The 22,996-nt window shown below is 38.8% G+C and overlaps 2 protein-coding genes across 7 annotated transcripts in view; one reads left to right on the forward strand and one right to left on the reverse strand.

The window, feature by feature from the left end:
* Positions 1-10,498, forward strand: part of cpne2 (copine II) — a 34,922-nt gene extending 24,424 nt beyond the window's left edge. For both annotated transcript variants that reach the window (XM_088299058.1, XM_088299060.1), the window contains exons 12-16: positions 262-316; positions 664-715; positions 1,153-1,286; positions 7,986-8,222; positions 9,426-10,498. In XM_088299058.1, the coding sequence (XP_088155184.1) occupies positions 262-316; positions 664-715; positions 1,153-1,286; positions 7,986-8,222; positions 9,426-9,533 (586 nt within the window). In that variant the 3' untranslated portion in view covers positions 9,534-10,498. The remainder of the gene's footprint in view (positions 1-261; positions 317-663; positions 716-1,152; positions 1,287-7,985; positions 8,223-9,425) is intronic.
* psme3ip1 (proteasome activator subunit 3 interacting protein 1) overlaps positions 1-22,996 on the reverse strand; it is a 25,724-nt gene continuing 2,728 nt past the window's right edge. For 2 of the 5 annotated variants that reach the window (XM_088299065.1, XM_088299066.1), the window contains exons 4-7: positions 18,999-19,121; positions 17,564-17,702; positions 17,139-17,218; positions 13,539-14,292 (exon numbers count right to left, since the gene is read on the reverse strand). In XM_088299065.1, the coding sequence (XP_088155191.1) occupies positions 14,030-14,292; positions 17,139-17,218; positions 17,564-17,702; positions 18,999-19,121 (605 nt within the window). In that variant the 3' untranslated portion in view covers positions 13,539-14,029. Of the gene's footprint in view, positions 1,266-10,703; positions 11,088-13,538; positions 14,293-17,138; positions 17,219-17,563; positions 17,703-18,998; positions 19,122-22,996 lie in introns of those variants that run through there. The other 3 variants (XM_088299068.1, XM_088299069.1, XM_088299067.1) reach the window with 3 other exon arrangements.

Below are 22,996 nucleotides of genomic sequence, written 5' to 3' on the forward strand. Positions count from 1 at the left end.
TTACGTGGACATACTTTATTCGTCAAGAAAATAGGTCCATTTATTTTCTGAAAAAAAATTCAATCTTAATGCGATTTTACAAAATGTGTGCTCTTTCAACCTTAGAGCTTTTTTGTTATCAATTCTTTATAGTGTGTCTTTGGAAAGCAGGTCACAAGATATCCACAGTTTTCTAAATGCTGGGTGTTGAATTTAGATTTGGAGAAAATGAAATAGGCTTAACTTTTAGTTTCTAATCTGTTGCCATGGTTTCTTCCTCAGTGACAAAATGTTTCCTGCTCTGGGATTCGGAGCTCAACTCCCACCTGACTGGAAGGTAGATGTGGTCGTTGGCTTGGTTGTACATACTGTATGTGTTTCCCATGCAGATATTTTTGCTTCATCATGATCATCATGATAGTGTAACACCAGTGTATGATAATGTGCAAACACACATACTTGCATATTCAAATCATTTTGCAATTGTCAACCCATCTGTGTTGCCATGGCACTGTGCTGATGAAAAGGACAAAGGAGAGAAGAGCTCACACGCGTACACACACACACACACACACAATGGGAGTGATACTATGTGAGAAATGGAGAGAAGTTTTGCAAAATAAAAATGTAGAATCTTTATTGTGAAATGCAATATGTCTGAGTTTGTCCTTCTTTCATTTTTAGGTTTCACATGAATTTGCAATCAACTTTAACCCCACAAACCCTTTCTGCTCGGGTATGTAATGATGCCGTTTATTCAGACATGTTCTATTTCACAACTATTTGAGTTAAGTGATATGTACACCAATAATCACATGGCTACTCACACACACACGGAATCAAAAAATTTGCTTTTTCACGAAAAATAAGTCTTATGACATTTTCAGAGAATCATTCATTTAATAATGTGTTTATTAATGCCTGTCATTTGCAATGGGATTTAATATTTTAATGCAACTAAAAAGCAAAATGATTTGACCAAAATAGGGAAAATATTTCCCTGTATGACACTTTGCATTTCCACACCATTGCAAATAACAACTAAAGCCAAATATTGTTCACTTGATATCGTTGTTTTGTCCGGATGCTTAAATAATGAATTGTAACAAAACTGTAGCTATCAGAACATAAATTCAAATGTTTTATTCCTCCCCTCCATGTTCTTGCCCCAAGGCGTGGAGGGAATTGCACAGGCTTACTCTGCGTGTCTCCCTCACATCCGTTTTTACGGGCCAACAAACTTTGCTCCAATTATCAACCACGTCGCCCGTTTTGCAGCCCAGGCCCTGCAACAAGAAAAAGCGGCGGTAAGTGACAACGCCAATATTTCAATTACGGAAATATATGCAATTTTAAAAAATTTGGACGAAATGTTCAATAGAAACTATTCCTGAAAGCAGTATGAAAAAAAAATGCAATCCTTGAAAAATAAATGCTGAATTAGACTTTGTTGGGTATAACATTGAGTACCTATCTAATTCAACACATCTTGACATACACTTAAAGGTAAGGTCAGCGAGATAAGAAATGACACCAAGATTCATCATTTTAATGCATTCTCATTCAATGCGGACACACACAAACACACAGACTGAAGGTAGATTTAAAAAAGAAATGAGTTGGTTTGAGAACAGAATGTAAAAATTGCATATGCAAAATGGAAGTCAGTACACAGGGCTCACTGCTTGTTTCTTTGACTGGGATCATTCATAAAAAAAAATAAATGAATAAAATTATAAGAAAAAGAAAAGAATATCCTAGCAAATGTTAGATATTAACAATTTTTTGTACCTAATTTTAACCTGTCAATTAGAGAACACATATATGAGTTAAAATGCCAAAATATATTATGTTGTGTGCCACAATATGTGTTTTTGAATAACTCCAGCTCTTCATCAGACTTCATCAGTTAGAATCGAAGGTAATAGAAAATGTAATGCGGTAGCCTGAACACTAGTATGTATCGATTCGATCGCACGCTTGTGTTGTTATCGGTGGGTCAAAGGCTGCCAGCAGCACACACAGCAAAACGATTGGACGACACACACACATTTTATATGACATTTGGCGACTGGCTCTTTCAAACCTAACGGCAATTCTGAATTTGCAATTACTTTTTTTTTTCAATACTCTGTTTGGGTACTCCTTGGTACTATTTATAGTCACACAAACACAGCCGTGGATGACATATCTGATCATTTGATAAAAAACAGGCATTTTGATTCGCTGTAAACACTTTTTAAATATTGTTAACATATTTGTCCTCTTACTTGTCCTTCCATTTTCTGCACCGCCCCTCACTCGGGTTGCAGGTGAGTGGTGGGATAGACCCCTTAATTGGTCGCCAGACAATCACAGAGCACATACAGGCAAATAACATTCACACCTATGGAAAATTAACCTAAGAAACTAAGGGTGTGTCGATATATTTTATTTTCGACCGATACAATACATCTGGATATTTCATTATCAGAGTAAGCTAGTCCTTTTTATGCAATAAAACATCAACGTAAACAAACCCTTCTGATAAAGTGCTTCAAACATCTGAACCAAATTCAACATTCTCTTTTTGTGGAACAAAAAAATGTAAACAAGTAAACTTGTATATTTTGATATTTAAATTAACCTGCTGCTCAGATTGTTCTGCATTAAGAATAACAGTAAACAATTTTACCAAAGGCTTATGTATTCATTTTCAAAATTATCAGATGGTCTGCCATGCAAGACACTTCTCAGCTTGCTGCACAATAAGAACTAATTCTTTGAGAGTGAGGAGATTAAATATCGAATTTTTCAACAAATGAGGCTGTAACACCTTTTTAATCTGGCACACTACCTTGTCGGGCAGCCACTGCTGATTCATTCATTTAGGCTTTTTGCTGATTGTGATGTCGATGGCCGAGATGCGTCGACAAATTGTCAAATTCCCGTGATATTTCACTTTGCATTTGCATTTATTCTGCCCTTTGACTGGCTGGCGACCAGTTCAGGGTGTAGTGCGCCTTTCGCCCGTAAGTCAGCTGGGATAGACTCCAGCACTCTACCGCGACTCTCTACAGGATAAGCGGTGTGGCTAATGACATGACATTTGTATTTCTACTCGACAAAAAGATCTCCTTTCTTGCAAAATCCAAAGTGTTTCCACAGAAACAAACACAGTGCTTCATCTTAAAAATCTCCTTCCTCGTCACCATGGTCTATGTTGCTCTGTTGGTGGCGCCAACCGGAGATGTGCACGAGCAAAAAAACAAATGCAAGTTGATTAAAAATAACATTCTAACTATAATTGAAAAAATATATATCATGAACCATAAAATGTATAGAAAATATTGCACGCACTGCATGTGTGTTAGATACATCGGTGCTGGGCAAGCTACTTGGAAAACGTGAGAATCACTTTGAATTTATTCAACACTAAACTAAAGCTACAATAAATGGGCAAAGTAGCAACATATATCTAAGCTACAGCACTTCAGTTGGCCGCTTTAAAAGCAAAACTGCATTTTAAATATTTTAAATGGTACTATTGGGGTTTTCTTTAAATGAACACTGAATTTTAAAATCATCCATCTTACTTTCACGGAAATATGAATGCATTGATAGTGGTGTGTTATTATCAAACCTAAACAATGTGCACTAAACAAACATTATAAATCATTAGTATAATAAATAGCAAAGTATCGTTTTATAATAGTATAATTACAAATATTCTGTTATTAGTAGCGATGTTGCATTTTTTTGGTGCCCGAATCCCAGTTGGAGTTACTTGATTTCCCCGGGGCTCTATTTTCATAGACAGCGCACGCGCGCTTGGGTGGAAAATCATGCGCATCTCGATTTTCGCACCGGTGTGAGGACAAGATGTGATTGGGGTGCAAGATTATAATGGGAGTCCTTCGGTGGATTGTGTGCCTTCTGATGATGTCACGCTTTAATCACATATTTCTCAAATATATTTCTTTTCTTCTCTATTTTTACCCTCGGCTGTTTGATTTGCATATTCTGATTTACTAAATAAAAAAATGAATTTAATAAAAAATAAAAAATAAATTATTAATATAATGCATGTATATAGTATGAACTATTTCTCAATAAAACATCAATGTTGGTGAATTTGATCGAGGTGCAGGCAGACAAAATTCTAATATCTGTGGTTATGTGTGATGGATGTCATCGTATTCCGTTAAGAAAGATGACAGCAGCACTCTGAACATAATGCCCATTTATAAGGATATAAATGGAATACAGAAGTGGTCCAAACTAAGCAAACAAAAATATTTCATTGCATATCAGTGGTGGTGCACACCAGGGTTATTATAGTTTGGGATTTTTCCTTTTAGTTTAGTTTTTATTTTCTTTTGACTTTTTTTTTCTAATTCAGTTAGTTTTAATTAGTTTTCAGAATAGATTTGTTCGTTTTTATTCATTAGTTTTAGTTTACTTTTTATTAGTTTTAGTTTTTGCAATGTGGTGTATTTGTCAGGTGTGATTTTTTTTTTTTTTACAGGTAACACGTATTGCTCATTAACTCAAATAAAAATAACATTTGAAAATGTCATTCCTTTACTAACAATAATGCTGAAGAAGCATTTACAAATAAAACATAACAGTTCACTTAAATTTATGCGCAATAGTCCAAGAAAAGTGCAAGTGCATGAATGCTGCAGATGAAATGCAGACCATTCTGTAAATGTTGCAAAACATAGTGGTTGTAGTCCATGCACCCCTTTTGCAATGCTATTTTTGTGACATTAAAAATTACACCAAATTAAATAATTTCAAAAGTTACCCCACTTTTAACGTGACCTATAATCCATACAACTCAATTGAAAAAAAGGAAAACTTTTTGAGCGGGGGAGTAATGACTTTGTGCAAGTGTGGAGTGTGCACGCAATCTTATAATTGGGTATACAGCCTGGTTCCAGTCTCAGCGAAAGAAAAACAGGCCCAAAGCATGATGCTGCCACCACCATGTTTCAGGTATGGTGTTGTGTTTGTGCCAAACATCCGTTTACAAAATATGGCCAAAAGGTTTAACCATGAATTCATCAGGTCATGACACGTTTCCTCTGTGTTAGGGAAATTTTATTCTGGTCGCTAATGGTGGAAATTTAAGGTAAATTTATTTATCACGGTCTACTTTTTGTAATTGTAAAAACCAGGCGATTGAACAGGAGTGAGCAGACTTAATTCACTAGACATAGTTTTCAAATTTAAGTCCACTTGCAAAGAGAGAGAGATCGTTTTTCCCAAAAATTTCATTAACAATTTTTTTTTAGATTTTAGTTTCCGTTATTTTGTTTTTGTTTACAATAATGACCTTGGTGCAAACAGCTTCTATTTAAATGAACGAACTAACCGGCAGTATATTGAAATGGCCGGATGTCACTTCGTCGTAGCCACAAATGTATTTTTAGCTCTAAAAGATACAATATGGTAATTCGATTGGATTTACATCTGCAATGTTGTGACGACATTCACCTGTGATTATGATTTTGAATCACAACCAACCTAATTGCAGACTGTTGACAACTCATAAAACAAAGTTGCAGAACCACCCACACCGTGCCATGCTAAGTGTCAAGTAGCGTACGTGGCTGGCTCAATGTGCACGTATCAATGTTTCAGTACTTCAGATAAAGAGCCAACCTGCGACAGGATCTAACCAGTGACTTTGTGCAAATACGAGTACCACAGACACACGTACACACACACACACACACACACACACACACTTGAGCTGGCATTCCAAGCAGTTTCCATGGCACAGCGTGTGAGCGACCCTGGCTCTCAGCGTGAGAACGATTCTCCAATCAGATCTGCTGTTTGTCGATTAAAGAGACACGCTTCAAAACCTTCTGGATGTGTGTTCGTCTGAGACGTCAAGTGTATCTTTGAGTTCAGTCATCGTCTGTCTTCATGACCTCTGTTCATATTAAATTGTGGGCTCATCGTACCCTCTTTTTGAGAACAAGGTCAAAGTTGGTTTATTGCTGTCACTTTAAATTACAGGGACACTTGATCTGGCTGAACATTGGCACAAATGATACCAGTACATATAATAAAAATAATAATAATAATAAATACAAATAATGGAGTGACTCCCACCACAAGAAGGGAGAAAAGGGGCCACATCCCTTACTTTTAGTGGGCAGTTTTCAAATGGTTATTTATTCACTGATTTCTCCCAAAGCAAACAGATAAAACAGAAAATGCAAGCAATCATCTTTTTCCTGATAAAATAATCCATAAATTGAGTTTATGATTGAAAATCTTGGCTTGATGATCCCTTGAAGTGTGTAAAATCCTTATATGTAATTTACATCATTTAGATCAGTGGTTCTCAAATGAGGGTACGCATACGACTCGGGGTGGTACGTGAGATTTAAAAACAAGCATGCGTGTAAAAAAAGAGCTTGATCACAACAGGTGCTTCTCTGCCTACCAAAAATGACAAAGATCCCCCATGAAGCTCAGGTGTCTTAATAAAATGAATCACTAAATGTAAAAAGCATCAAGTCAGTGCAACAATATAATATTCGGTGTTGTAATGTTCTTCTTTTTGATTATTAAATATTTAATTGATTATGAATAATTTTAACATGGTTTATATTATATATATATATTTATTAATTTATTTTATGTAAAATTAAGTTAATCTTTTTTAGAACAGATCTGTGAACAGAAAGGAGGACACCTTATGTTGATAATTTATTTGCACAAATCTTAAATGAATTTTTATTGATATATTTTCATTTCCGAACATTCCAGAGCTACCACTACAAATGGAGTAGAATAAATTACACACTAAAGGCACTGTACTGTTCCAAGTCTTTTTTTTTTTCCATCCAAAAATGCATTGTGCTGGTTCGTTCCTGGCTCAAAAAATATTTCCCATGCGGTACATCGCTGAAAAATGATTAAGAACCACTGGCTTATTAAACAAACTTATTTTGGTTGCAATCAGAATACAAAATGAAAGAAAGAAGACTCAGAATCAAGACATGATATACTCTACGTTGGTGCGTTGCTTTTTTGCCAAAGCAAAACTGCCACTACTCTGTTGTTGTATGTTGTACGTCAACTATTTATGTACAACGAGAGTAGAATGACAAAAATAGTTCAATTTTCATCCTATGAATTTGAACTTAAATGCCAGGCTCTGTCAACATGAAATTTGGTTTACAACTGGATGGCTGGTGAGGCATGCGCTCATGTTTAAAAAAAAAAAAAAAAAAAAAGTAACTAAATTTTGGTATGGTATGTAGTGCTTGATCAGCGGCGTGCAGCCCGAGGAGGCACACCATCACCTACAACATTCAGAGTAAAAAGAAACAGTACTTTTCTATTACTTTTCTGATCTGTGCTGTCCAATACTGCTCCTCATTTAATAGTCAAATATGTGGAATTTAAAAAGATTATTGGCTCGAAGTGTGAGTAAAGTGTTGAAGTAGTTGGCCAGAGCAACACATTCAGGTTATTTTTTAATCATGGGAGGAAGCACAAAGAAGGCTTGAAATGTGACAAAAACACATTTTAGTCTTGTTTAACACACGCGTGCACACAAAATAATAAAGGCAAAATATTGTATGCATGCTTTATATAATATTTGACCAAAACAAGTACTTGGATACAACGTTGATATTTCAGTCTTCTACTGACTGAAGCTTCATCCTGATTTCTCCAGGCTTTGTTTTTCTCTCATTTAATACCACCATCATTTCTTTGCAGGAACAGATGGTGCGATCTGTAGTGTGAACGGAGCCCAACTTGCTGTAATGTAGAAGCGGTTTCATTTCATTAGATTTTTCCTCTTTATGGTGTTGTGGGTTTGACTCTCATCTCTCTTACTCATATTCTCTCCGAACAATCTCGGGTATGTTCTTCGGGAAATACAATATGTCAATCTTCACAAATGTAATTGACTATGTGAACAACTTGCACAAATCTAATTGAAAGTCCGATTTTGGGTTTTCTCTTTTTCATCCCTCTGTCTGTCTGTGCAGCAATACTTCACTCTCCTCATTATAACAGACGGCGTCATCAGCGACATGGATGAGACACGTCATTCAATTGTTCAGGCGTCCAAACTGCCCATGTCCATCATCATCATCGGTGTGGGCAATGCCGACTTTGCTGCCATGGAGTTTTTAGATGGAGACGCCAGCGTGTTGAGGTCCAACACAGGCGAGGAGGCTGTTCGGGACATTGTGCAGTTTGTCCCCTTTCGAGATTTTCGGAACGTGAGTATTCAAGCCTGAGCAGTAAAACAGTTGCATGATGGAGAGAACCAGTTCCAGGCAGAGGTTTACTCAGTGGTGGGCCGTGAAGGCCTTCTCTGCTGGCCTAACATAATCAAGAAATCATGATCATATTCTTCACATTGATGTCATAATATATCTTAGTGTTGTATTTTTAGTACTTTTGAGTTTTTATCAATCAGAATTCAGCTAGCTCGTGTTGCCAGGCAGATTTCACAATACCAGTAGCACACACGATTCGTCCGAGGCTTTCAGATACAATTGTGCAGGAATCTGTTCTGTCAAAGCCAATGAACTTTCCGAGTTGATAGACGATAAGATCACGAGTTGATTACAGTGAGCCTTCTCGCTGGCCTTACGCTAAAGGTTAATGAAAGCGTTTTGTGACTGGATACTCACTCGTGAGGGGGCAGCGCTATGCGGAATCATCACCTCCGGAAGTCGTAACTGCCGACCGTTCAAAAATATATTTTTGCTTTTTTTAAACCACAATGGCCGAAGGAGGGAAAAGTGTGGATTTAATTAAAGCATCAAAATTCACCTCCAAACAGTAACATTCTGTATCTGGATTTAATCTACTCAGTGGGAAGTAAATTCATCAGTTTCAGGGATCAAATGTGCCGTCTAAAAAAATTACAAATACCACAGGAATTGTCTGCTGACAATTAACGTGTTAGGTTTACTAAAGACCAAATTGTCCGAATGTGTGAATGTGAGTGTGAATTGTTTGTCTATAATGTGCCCTATGATTGACTGCAGGGAGTCCAGGGAGCACTCTACATTTTGTCCCGTGACTTTTTGCGAGAAACGGGGTGAACCGGAACCTCGTCACCAGCATCCGTAAAACATTCAGAGTAGTCTGGGTGTATTACAGTCTGATTTAGCTACAAGCGCTCATTCTATTGTGCATTTAAACACTGCACGTAATACACTAGTACATTCAAGAGATGAGAAAACTGCCACAGTACAGTTCTATAAGAAAAAGATACGACGAATAGTCTAAATCCTGTCTTTCGCTCTCGAATCGTACATCCCATGTAAATGTTAAATCAAATAAAACCACAAATGAACTGTTATTAAACATCCCTGCTGGTAATATGTTCCCATCATAATTCTCATACATGGAAACAGTTCTGTTTAACAATCGTCAGGAATGTGTAAGTTTGCCTGTTCTCTCTCTCTCAGGCACCGAAGGAGACCCTCGCTAAGTCGGTCCTGGCAGAACTGCCTCAGCAGGTCACTCAGTACTTTAAACAGCGGAACCTTCCACCCACCAACCCAGCACCCGAGTGAGATGAGCGAGAAGACGGCTCACACTGTAAAATAGCTTTTCTGTTATCAACAGCCAGTGCAAATTGAAAGCGTGTGTGTCCGCCGTGGGCAAATACCTCATGTGGAAGACATCCTTGTCATCATTTTAAGATTTTCTGCTTTAAAAGAGAACTCAGTAGATAATCAGTATGAATCAATCAGAAGTGGTGGTTCTAAGTTTCTTAAAGTTTACAAGAACTGTGATAACCACAGGTGAAACAATGGTCATTTTCAAGGGAAGAACATTTTTATTGTTGAGGATGTCTGTGGTTTGCTTTTTGCACGTGTCCTGTGATTTATACCGTGTGATTCTTAAAACGTTGTGAAGTTCAGTCTGCTTGGCTGAAATCAGTATCAGTGGCCATACGGAGCTTTTTCACATAGCAGAAAGCTTATTTGTGGTGGACCAAGCCCACTCGCTCCTTAATTTGTAGGTAGAGGAGGCATTCTGGGGAAGCTGCTGCGGTGGCAGCTGTAGCACTAAAACACACGGCAGCTGTGGGATGCTGTTAATCAATATGGGACCATTTTTTTCCAGCTCTGTGTTACGGCTTTGGCTCATTTTGCATGTTGCCAGTCAGTTTACAACTGAACAAAGACCATAAAAAGGCATGTTTTTCCCCCCATTATGTGATACCAATCTTGTAAATACTGTATTGAAACAAGAATTTTGAGAAATCATTACTTGAGAAAAGTGAGTCAGAATGTGCACGAGCAGTTTGTAATATGCATACAGTATTAGATTGTACTGTATATTTATGATGTTGTATTATGTACCGATAAGCGACAGTAAATATTTTTATTGTATTATGCAGTGCAGACTTGTGTAATTATACAATTATTACAATGTATATTGCAGTGTCTCGGAACTAAATGTTTTGCTCGTCATTTTGTAAAGTTGTGTCGGTGTCAGCACTCAGGTTAATAAACAAAACAACTGTTCTCAATTTCAGTTTGTTCCTCATTGGATTCACAGGTGCACTGTTCACCACCGTTGTTGTCTAAAGTATGGGTGTCTAACATTATGTTTCTAAAGTTTTGCCTGTTGGTGAAGCAGATTGGCCCTTTTTAAGTGGAGGCGGGGATAAAAAAAAAAGATTATTACATGCATACATTATTACAATGTCCCCCATCATAATAAACACACGGGAACCATTTAAAACAGCTCTTTATTTCTCTTTGGAGGCTGGGCCAGGAGTAACCAGGAGACTATCTTCCCTGAATTATGTGATTTTGGGACAAATGACATGCATTCCATTATTCTCCAACAATTCCGACTGCATGGGGCCCAAAGAGGAGTGTCTCCTGCCGCATCTTAGTAGTCTGTTGCTGGTAGCTACAAAGGTGCGAGTTATGTGATATGCGAATCAAAGACAGAAGTCTTTTCCTTCCTCCTCAGCAGCCAATCACTTTTCCCACAGCCAAAAGCACAGCATGTCGTCACTGTGGCTTGGGTTGGGTGAGGTGTGAGTGTGGGGGGGGGAGGGGTCGGGACGTCGTCGGAGGAGGCAGTGCGGGATTGCTTGCTTGGCTAAACTGCATGAAACGTGATCGAGGGAGAAGTATCACGTTTGAGTGCAACAATAGCAAAAGCACAAACAGCTACACAGATTAAAATGGTGGCTTTTCATGTTATGGTTATTTTGCTCAATTTTGTCCCCTGACAGCAAAACCTCAGCTGTGGAAAACAGGAAACACTGAAAGTGTTTGTTGCAGACTGTTCTCATGACAATTTCGGGGCATTTAGTTCCGAATGTAACGCAAACGATTAGGAACCGCTCCTTTTAAAATTTCCTTGGAAAGAAAAATGCTTTTTATTGTTATTTTTAATAGGACAATGTCTTTCTGAATGTCTTAAGCAGCTGCATGTAGAACAGAGGAGATCTCCTGGGATGATCTGTTCCATAGCACAGGTCTGACATGACAATGTTGACGACAATGAACGCCTTACGGTTGGATTCAAAACTTCTACTTTTATGGAAACGCTTTTCATTTCAGTCTCAAACGGCTTACCTCAATTAGAATCTCAAATTGCAGCCAAAGATAGAATCCTGGTTGGTTCTTGCTTCTTTTTATGCTGTAAATACAAAATCCTTGTTGTGGAGAATGCCACATGTTAAAGAAGAAGGCAGCAATGTTCCAAAAGTATTTGCCAATTGCCAGAATAAATTATCAGAAGAAATGAAAGATGAAGAAATTGAAGAAGAAATTAGAAGTTGTCATGGAAACTAATGTGTGACATCATTTGTTTGCAGCCGCTTCTCACGGCAACAAACAAAGAGATCATCTCCCCGGCTACCGTGCAAGTTTTGTATGCGGCAACCATTACAACAAGTATTTACTATTTACAGCAGCAAAAGGCGCACAAACCGACCAGGATTCCACCTTTGGCCACAATACGACGGGATTTTAGTTAAGGTAAGCCATTTTAATCAAGAATATTATTTTTCTGTAGTTAGTTGTAGGGCTGCAGGGATCGAATATTTTCAATAGTATTAGGTTATTAGACTGAAAATTCTATCAAATTTTCTATTTGGATAACAATAAAACATTTTTTTTGCTTGGACAAAAAAATCCCAACAAATTTCCACGTAATAATGAACGACCAACTGGTTTTCATTTTTCATCCACATCACGGACTCGGCCGACAACAACATCCCAAATGGGAAATGTTGCAGTTTACGTGCGTGCGGCACCTCAGACTGCCCTGATTTTGATGCAAATGAGGGATTCCACAGGGATTGCCTCAGATCAGACTATTTCCATCCCACAAGGGCGCAAACACCCCGTTGCGCCCAATTCTAGCAAAATACCAAAAGGAAGAAAACTCCACTCATATGCAAAGTTAGACTTGCGCACGGAACGAAGATAGGGTCCAAAGTGTGCAGAGTCATACATCAAAAGCAAGCTCTCACTTGCCGCAACCGCTATCCTCTCAAGCTGGAGCCACCGCCGCTAAATGCTGGCAACAGGCACCATACAATACAGCGTCAATTGTCTTTTGTAGTACCCTTAAATTTCAATTGAACGTTTTTTCAGGACAATTGTGTCGTTGGCATCAATAGCAGCGCTTTCTGACGGCCCAAACAGAGTTTAGAAGTCTTGTCAAGACAGTTATTATGGGAATAACTTCAAAATTAACGAGCCCCACGACATTGATGCCCATATACTATTATTTGGTATGGTGAGATTTATTTTAAAGTTGGCCTTTTCCTGTCATGCATAGCATGAACTACTGTTGCTGCGGTTAGCTTGACTACTTCTTTTTGACAGTGTTCACAAATAAAAGCGTGCATTTTGTTTTTCAACCAAAGTACCCGAATAACTCAGCTATTAGTTTCAGCCCTAGTTGGAAACGGAAATCCCTAATCCAGTCAGAGCTCGTTCATTGCCGCCAACACAAAATGCAACAAGAGTATTATTAGTGTTTCCAGGGTGAATTGTGCAATGCCCGAGGTGGTGGAAGTATTGTGTATAAGGAGACATGCTGTTAAAATAAAGTTAAAGTGGGCAAACCAGAGTGGCTCTAACAGTCTGTCAATCTGTATATTTAGGAGACAGGACAGAATCAAAGAGTTGTTTGCAGCAAAGTGGTGGACTCCATTTTGCCTCAAGGACCGTAAAATACAACTAAACAACACTTGCACGCAATCAACAATATTCATAATGAATCTTTAATTGACCATTAATTGTGAGGCCCATCTCTAAAAGCAATGCTACTGATAGCTAGTTGCAAAATATTATAGCGCAGAATTAGGGCTGGGTATCGAATTTCAAATTTCCAAAATTGATTCAAATCAATTAGATTCTCAGTTCACTGATTGGTATTCGATTCAATTCGATCAAGGATTTCACGCTACCAATTCTACTTTTTTATGGAAGGCATTCTCAGAAGAACCAATGCTGCAAATAGTACAAACTGCTTGCAGTAACGAGGTGCATTAGTAAAAATATTTATATTTACATTAAAAAATTAAGCCAATGCAGTAACATGAATCATGCACGTTTTATTGAACATGACCTGATCAAAACAATAAATACATCGGCCTTCATGCTTGTTGGCACCGACTGCACTGCTTCCGCCGTTTTGTTTTGATACACTACTTTCTCACTATGTAGTGACAAGATCTCGCGTCATGCGTGAGGTCATGTAAATTTACGGCGAAAAAGCCGTTATTCAAAGTATTGATATATGGTTTTATGAATTGATATCGGGCTTTGAAAAGGAAAATCGATTAAAATGTAATTTTTTATCGATTTTTTTTCAACCCAGCCCTACACAGAATGCTCGGGGAAACTTCTGATGAATACTCACCACTGTATGTTGAACTGTAACCTTTCATTACGATGCACGGCTAATTTCTTTTGAGTGTACTACTCTGACCCGTGAAGCCGCTATACCTCGAAGATCAATGCAATGTTTTCTATGAATGAGTGCATGTGTTGGAATCGCATCCATAAAGTGTGTGTGAAACAGACTATCTTTTGGCTCTGCTGTGCCTCGGGTACGGCAACATGATTGCATCCACGCTACCTTCGCTGTCCGAGCTGCTTTCAGAGTCGCTGCTGCCAGAATAATCGCAGAGGCCCGGTAGGACGCCGATGCAAACCGCCGCCGAGGGTAGGTGAAGCAGAGCTGGACTGGATTTAAGGGCGGGCAACGGGTTCTTGGCCGTCAGGCCCGTGACAGTTTGTTGACTTTCAGCTCCCTCTGATCTTCGGCCTCCTCCTCCCTCCTGTTCTAAACAACACAACTTACTGTCAAGACTGAGAGCTTCAACTCAACATGGAAGTCAGAGGACAAGTAGGCGGTAACATGTGTTTAATAGTAGCATGTGGCGCATTTCTCACATGACGAGGCAATAGAAATAAAGAACATCTGATGAATGTGCAGAGTCAACAGTAGCAGCTTGCACGAGCCATGTAACACAGGTGGCATCCTACGATCACCAGGGTTTGCGTTATACTTGGAGTTCGCTTGGGCCAGTTTACAGTTAATCTCTTTATTAAAGCACAGTGACATTAAAAAGAAAATTGGCTACATTAATCGAGTGATTCCAAGGCACCCTTGTGTGCAATGAGAGTGGTGCGGTGGGAAATTCTCAGATTTCACGTTGTTTGTCGGAAAATTCTCATTCATTAATAGCGTGTTCATCTATGCCAGCAATGTATTGGGAAGGCACAACAACATGCTCTTCCGTTAGGTGGCATAAGGCACAATAAAGCTCAGCTCTTGTCGTTCACACAAAAGAATAACTCATGGCTTCCTGCTAGTATATCAGTGATCAATTAAATAGGCCCAGACTTCACTCTAAGTCAATTTGTGAGAAAATTGAGCCAAGATCATTATTTCAGTATTGATGTTTTTGAACCTTTTTTGTATGGTGGTGTGCCATGAGACTTTTCTTGTGTAAAATGGCGTCTCTTTGGTGTATCACACAAAGTCGTAAAGTCAGAGCCATTCTTGGGGCGTCTGGGACCCGTGTTTGGCCCATTCAACATGTACAATAGGATCGGGCTGTCGGATTAAATGAGCACTGTGATTGGCTGTTAGCTAGCGAATCAGTGCACTGGACACGAACGGGAAATGACGAAAGCGGAAAAACGTTGGAAATGTAAGTTACTTTGCACATCTCCGCTAGGGACATACTGGCTGGCTGGACAGAAGAGCACAAAAACGATTAATCATTCTCATTCATGAAAGACCGCCGTTTTTTGGACATCACCGTCAAAAGCTACATTTGACTATTGCTGCCAATGGCATGGAGGAGAACTAATTCACATGTATGCGCAGAAGGTCCGTAGTAGTTTGCATCTCCGTAGGCTTTTGCGGTATGTGCTTCCGGCACAAAGCCGGCGCGACAGTTGTGTGTAGAGGACTTTAATCTGAACTGATATTGAGCGACTGTAGCGACTGCTGGGCGGTATGGCTGAAAAGTGTATCACAATTTCATATCAGCTGATATCCATAATTATCTAATTTAATGTATTATTCTTTTTTTACTAATCAAAATAAGGACCTTGAGAAAAAAGACGGAATTATGTTCATTCTTTTTTTAAGTACAATATTTAACCTTAAAGAGGGCCCCCACAACTATGAAAAAAAATCTAATTAACTGGTCAAATGTGCATAATAGGGCTGGGCGAATAATAATACCTGGATATTTTTACCACTGAAATAAGAAAAATAATTACATTGATTTAAGATAAAACACAAATTTCATGATGAAAAATACCATTCTAAATATCTGGAAGTAAAAGTAATTTAAGAAACACAGTACAGTACACAGTTTTTGTATACATTGAAAATATAGTGTAAAGCAGGGCTGTGCAATTAATCGAAATTGAATTAAGATTACACGCAACGATTACAAAAATGGCATAATCACAAAACTGCAAAAAAATGATGAGAAAAAACATTTTTTTTTATATAAAAAAAATAATAATTTGAATAATCATGATTTCAATTATCACTAAAATAATTATGGTTAGTATTCTTTTCATAATCAAGGAGCCCGAGTGTAAAATGCAATTCTTGTTAACATCCATGCTCTTCAAGCAATGCACCGTAAATGCTTCTTATTTTTGAAAGCCACTATACTCCAAAGCAGTAATCGTTAATACGGTTACATTAACCTTAATTGGTTGTTTGTACAATGTAAGTGGAGCAAGCGAGTACGTTCTTAGAGTGCATGCATTACAGTTAAGCAACCGTTTTAGGACTGCAGTGCAACTGCAACAGAGTAAAAAAATTACCCTTTTTACGAATTCAAGTTACGCAACAAATTCTTGGAAAATATATGCACTCTGGTCATGTACATTTCGTGATGTGAACCGTCTCAGCATGCACGAGCGGACGGATCTGTGCTGTGCTTCTCACCCTATTTAACCATCATTGGCTCTGTGCGTAACTTGCTGCAATAATTGTTTTGCTCTGTTTTTTGTTTTTTTTAAACTTTTAATTAGACCTCAGAATGATTTAAAGGTTACAGTTCAAAACAGTACAAATCCCCACATAAACCTTGATGTCTCTTCTGCGGCAGTAAATGGTAAGCTGTCGTGTGCGCACACGCTCGCACGGATACTTTTTACTCTCCATCCGATAGTGTCTGATTGTGTTTGTATGCACAATATAATCAGAATACAAGAGTTGCTCCGAGGTAACGGCACATTCATTTGAACAACTTTAAGCCACACTTTTATTCAGCGTATGCATGCCACATGGTTGTGCATGCATGTGTACGCACACTTCTTCGCTGGTTCGGCAGACAATCGTCACAAGAAGAGTTCTTTGCCACTCAAAACGCTGCAAATTTCCTGTTAAGTGCATATAATTTGGGAACAAATCTAGCTATACTGTTGCCTCTGCCTACAAGGAAGCAGAATGCCGGGGTCAGACATTACTTGCTTCTCAGATTTTATCTAAAATATTTGCTATTGCCACTGATAATGTGTCTATCACGATACCAACTAATAATAATCAACCAGAACTCTCGACTGTAGCCTCATGCAGAGTTCCCACAAAATTGGGAGCCAGTGACACAAAGAGATATGAACACAATTTGAGGTCTCATGCTTGATGCCCACCTGTGTGTCTGTCGCCATTTCCTGTTTCTGCACTTTCCACCTTCTGCTTCTTACTGCTGTCTGATGACTGGGAAGAACTGCTTGAAGGAAGACGATACAGAAAGTTAGATGCTCAATCCTCAACAACTCTCCTACGTACAGTAAAGAGTCAATGCAGTTCTCTCGACAAAAAAATTAAAAATGAACAAACGCACGAGACAGGCAGGGTGTGTTTCTGTCTGGCGTGTCTGTTCAATTAAATATAGGTCGAAAAGAATTTACGGTTCACAGTATTTTGTTCTTATTAATGTTTTAAACAATGTTCCAACTTCAATGGAATTGGGTTTTGTAGACAAGTTTAACAAGGGCCTTTCATTTTATTGTTCTGCACCCAGATGACAGATGTAGTAATAGTAAGCATTTGTGTCTGGGCAATGTGGGCATACCTGCGTCTCTTGACAGCACCAGCCAGTAAATGAGCCTGAGACAAAAGGCTGCTCCTTTGCTCCACCACCGACTGTTTCGCTGTTGCCTTCTTCTCAGAGTCGGGGCGGCTATCAGAGGACACTTGCTTAGCTACAGCACTGTGATGGTACGGAGTTAAGAACAATGAACCTTTGTGACACCACAAGGAACAAAACGGCTGATGTCACACTGTGAGGCAGCCACATCGCGCGAGTGGATCAGCGTTAAGCTCCAAGAAATGGCACAGTTCGAAAGGGGCTAAGAACAGGACTGGGATGTGACACATATTAGGAGGCTAAAACAGGAAAAGAAGGTGCACATCCCTCCGGGGATTCACACTAGTCTACAATATGATTTCATTCCTTCATACACATTTGGGTATTGGATGTACGAGGTTTACATGAATCCTTGTGAGCTCCCCAAAGCAGCAAGATCGCTTGAAATGGCAACCTTAGTTACCACATGACGATGCAGTTTCCAGGACAACACACTTTGTGGCCATTTACAGACAAATCTTTCTGTCACACTGGTTTTCTGCTGTGGATGGAGAAGAAACTATGAAGAGAGAAGAAGGGAAATTCATAAGCCAAGAGGAATGGTCAACATGCAGGATGGTCGTATGGTACAGGACAGAAACTGCCAGTGTAAACACTTCTGTTCGGGTGCCATTTTCCCATTTTGATGCCATACTAATTTTTATACAATACCACAAAAGAAATGCTGCACGGCAAATGCACAAAAGGAGTTCTCGCCCATGCCTTCCTGCCTCCAGAAATTTAACAAAACTTTAGCAAAGCTAAATGTCCGAAATATAACCAGTCGGAGTTTGTGTGCTCATTCTCTCTCTTGTCCGCTTCAGCCTGTGTACGTGGAGAAGCGATCTGCACAATATTTTTTCATTTTAGTAGCGACGTAAATGCTAGATGCATTCCTACCATATAAGTGCCAATGCTCAGCTGGATCAAATGTCCCTTTAAGACCAACTTGCCAATATTTCCGAAGCCCCGTGTCGTCCAGAGTTGCTGAAGACCATGAATGGTGTGCATTCACTCTTCAGAGTCCATCAATGTTTTGTTGGTTCCACTATCATGACTGCGTGACGTTACCACGGGAGTCATTCGGTAAAGTCTTTATCTAAGAATTTCATTTATTTTAGGATTTGAGATGACTTATTATGTGATAACATTTTCAAAACATTGAAAGCTTGATTTAAGACAGGGTGTCCGACTGGTTAGCAAGTATCCCTTTAAGGATCGACAGGAACCATGACATACTGTATCGTCCACACAGGAAAGCAAGCAGGTAAAGGTGTCAAAAAGCCATCTCGTGGCCAGTGTGTAAACGGGCTAAAATACGACTACCAAGTTAGCCACTGTGACACTGATTAAATAAAATGCTGACATGATCAAAAGGATATTCTGTATTCCAACAGTTCCTGTTTCTCTTCATCCCTGCGTTGCTTCTCCACCAGGCTCTGTTGCCGGGAAACCTCGTCCAGGAAGCTGGTCTCATCATCGTCCAATCCCCTCACCATGTTCTCTGTCACCATGGAAACAAAGCTGCTCTTAGCACATTGCAGCAAAATCATGGCATTTTGTAGAAAAAAAAACAGCATTACGGTCCATTCAAAAATGCACTTAGGTGACCTTCATGTAAGGAAAATCACAAAAAGATGGAGAAAATACGCTTGACAAGGCTCAGAAATGTAATTCAACACATTTGCAATATTGAACTGTGTAGGCTGTAGGGAAAGAGAAACATTTTTAAATGTGTACGATAAAAAAAAACTCATTGGTTAACTTTACTTTTCACAGCATTCCTCATTTCAAATCCTATATGCATAGGTTTTACATAATGATATCATTTTCCGCCGACAAGAACCTAACACAGTATACTTTTCATTTGTTTCAATGAAACTTTGTGGCTATATTCATAATAATAATTAAAAAAAATAATCAACCTGAATTTGATTTGTCAGCATTAGTATTAGGACTTTACTTATACCACTTATTGTTAGACAAAGTACTTGCATTTGAATACTAGCGGAGTTAACAAGTCCTTTCAGTGACTTGGAACTACTAAGTAATGCCTTACTCCAAAATGTGCATAGGTTCAAGTCAATGAATACTGGTAAGCTAAGCGTTTCCAAATAACTAATATAACGCATTGTTTTTTTTTTTAAGACTATAGTTACTCTTCCAAAATTATAAAATTGTACTTTGTTTGATGTATTCACGTCTGCATGCTGGTATTGTCAATATTTCACGGAGCATCATTTGTCTTTATTTTAGGCGGTTGCACCGGCACAGAACAAATTGACAAGAGTTCAATAAACAGCACACACATCCCAGCCATGGTGCTGCTCTCACGCACAGAATTTTATTATAAAACTAATAATTAAGGAACAAAAAAAAAACAAACACAGGAGAGCAGCTGATTCCTAACACTAAACTACTCATTAAAGCCACAAAAAATAACTATAGATTAGAGAACATGGAAGAAATGGAAACCTTGGTATTTACAGCTTGAACACGTTGAAAGACATTGTGGAAGTGTTCAAATTCACAAAGCCATAAGAGGGAGCGATAGAACTGTTTTCAGCGCACTGACGATTTGTGTGTCCACAAACAGCAATGGCGGAAAGGAGTCAGAGAGATTTGTGTTTTCAAGCTGGAAGGACAGTCGCTATTTTGAGTTTGTGTCAGTTACAATCCAAAATATTACGATTCATTGCACACTCTGTGCCATCTGCAGAGGTGTCGTGGCTTCAAAACACTATCCCCCTCCAAATAAAAACACGATCGCAGCTTTACATGCACTCGAGCTTCAAGAGAGAGTCGCATCAGATTGTGTGAGTGCAGGAGGTCCCCAAATTTCAGCTTTATATTTTTTTTCCTTGCAAACAAGTAGCTCATTTCCAGTGCTGTGAAAAAGTATTTGCCCCCTTCCTGAATTCACTTTGTTTTTGCACATTTATCACTCACAAAGGTTTCATTTCATCAAACCAATTTCACTAAATATCAGACTGAAACAAAACAAGGATGTATTAAATGCAGTTTCTAGATGATGATTTTATTTCGCAAAGGGGGAAAACAATCCAAACCTATTTGGCTCTATGTGAAAAAGTAATTGCCCTCCTTTGTTAAATCATCAAGCAACTGTGACTCACCAGAGTTTTGGGAAAGCTGAGTTCAATTTTATAAGCAACACCCAACCACCACCTTTGTTGAATCATTTTAAGAATCTTGTGAAGTCGGCTACAAAATTTCGACAACAAATGCATCATGCCATCAATCAATCTGGAAAAGGGTACAAAGCCATTTCCAAGGTCAGAGCCGTTATTCACAAACGGAGAAAATTGGGAATAGTGGCAAACCTTCCCGGGAGTGGTCAACCGACGGAGATTACCTCAAGAGTGGGACGACGTTTCATTCAGGAGGTCACAAAACAAGCTAGAAAACCATACCAATGAATTGCAGGCCTTGCTAGCTTCAGTTAAGGTAAGTGTTCACGACACCACTACAAGTAAGACACTGGTCAAAAATGACATGGAAGGCTTCCTAGGCCAAAATTTGTCACACATTTGCGAAAAAGCATCCTGAAGACCATTGAGTGAAAAATTGAATTTTTTGAAGTGAGGGCATCCCGTTACATTTGGTGTAAAAATGGCACAGCATCTGATAAAAAGAACATGATGCCAACAGTAAAGCATGGTGGTGGCAGTGTGATGTTCTGGGGCTGCTTTGCTTCCTCAGGACGAGGACAACGTGCTGTGATTGTCAGAAAAATTAATTCTGGGGTTTCCCAAAAGATTCTGAAGGAGAACGTCCGGCCATCAGTTTGTGCCCTCAAACTTAAACGCAGGACAACAATCCGAAACAGCCAACAAGTCCACCCCAGAACGGCCCAAAGAGAACAAAATTCACGTTCATAAAGTTTCAATCTATTGAGATGCTGTGGTGTGATATTCAACGGATAGTTCATGCTATGAAACCCTCCAATATGGCAGTTTTGAAACTATTCTACAATGAAGAGTGATCCAAAATCCCTCCACGGTGGCCAAAGTTGGAAAAACTCACTATTATGTTGAGGGGACAATTACTTTTTCCACATAAGGCCACAAAGGTGTGTTTTATTTTCTCCCCTTGGTAAATAAAATCATCATTTAGAAACTGCATTTTATATATCCTTGGGTTGTCTCGGTGTGATATTAAAATTGGTTTGATGAAATGAAATCATTGTGAGTGATACATTTGCAAATAAAACCACAAAAACCAGGAAGGGTGGAAATATTTTTTCCAGAGCACTTTTTGTAAAGTGAATTCCAGAAAAGTGTTTTTTTAATTAAAAATAATTATGGAAAGTGATAAAGGCTGTCTGCCTTTATTCTATTTTTAATATGAACTTTATTTACTTTATTCTTAAATTAAAAAAACAAAACCAGGTGTCATTTTTATATTCAGCAGGGTTGTCTATCTGATGACAAAACCTCTTAAAAGTAACTTGTAATCTAACTTAGTTACTTTGGCAATTAAGTAATCAGTAATTAAGTAATCAGTAATGTAACTAAATTACTTTTAAAGCAAGTAATCTGGAAAGTAATTAAGTTACTTTTTTAAGGTGACTGTGGCGACACTGAGCGCTGTGCTATAGACCCTTTCCAAGTTTAGAAACAAAGGTGATGTCATCGGAATGCGCGCGCATTGTTAGTGCATTAAGGTGGCCTTTGAGAACGCATACACAAGCGGACTAACTGGAAAGGATCACGACAAACTACTTTTAAAAGCAACGGAAATGAGTCTAGCGTCACATACCTGCACATAAACCAGTCGGTACGTTTAATAACCTGCAGCCACAGGCATCTGTTTTTTACGAAACGGCCGTTTTCCTCTTGGAATTAAGAAAAAATGTAACCCTTTCCTACTTCAATTTACACACCAAACACATAATAAATCGGCATGTTGATGTTTTTTAAACAACTCAAAGTATAACAAAAAAAAAGATCTTCCCAGCCGAGCAACACGTCTATTCTTTTGCACCAATTATGCACGAGCAGCTTTTGATGACGAAGAACGGAAAGGGTTTGAAAGCTTTCACCTCTCCTCCTGATAAATTTGCAGAGCATAATTTGCAGTCGGCTTTAGAGTTGTCTACCGTGTCTACCTTGAAGTAGCACCGCAGCACCGGCAAGTATATGTGCGGCTTCTGTTGTGTGCAGCCTGGTCTCCAGAGGGCAATGTGGTGAACGCATGCAGATAATACAGTGGTGCCTTGATTTAGAAGCGACTTGAGACCAATTCATACTTTTTGTATTTGCATGTTGGCATGGTGCACATTGGGCCATGTGACGGAAATACTGACATCAACGGGTGTTATGAGGGTCTGCGCGAACACTTTTACGGTCGACTGTACAC

Source organism: Idiotropiscis lumnitzeri, chromosome 6 (assembly GCF_059441095.1).
Source record: "Idiotropiscis lumnitzeri isolate Australia: NSW breed Sydney's pygmy pipehorse chromosome 6, RoL_Ilum_1.0, whole genome shotgun sequence".
NCBI lineage: Eukaryota > Metazoa > Chordata > Actinopteri > Syngnathiformes > Syngnathidae > Idiotropiscis > Idiotropiscis lumnitzeri.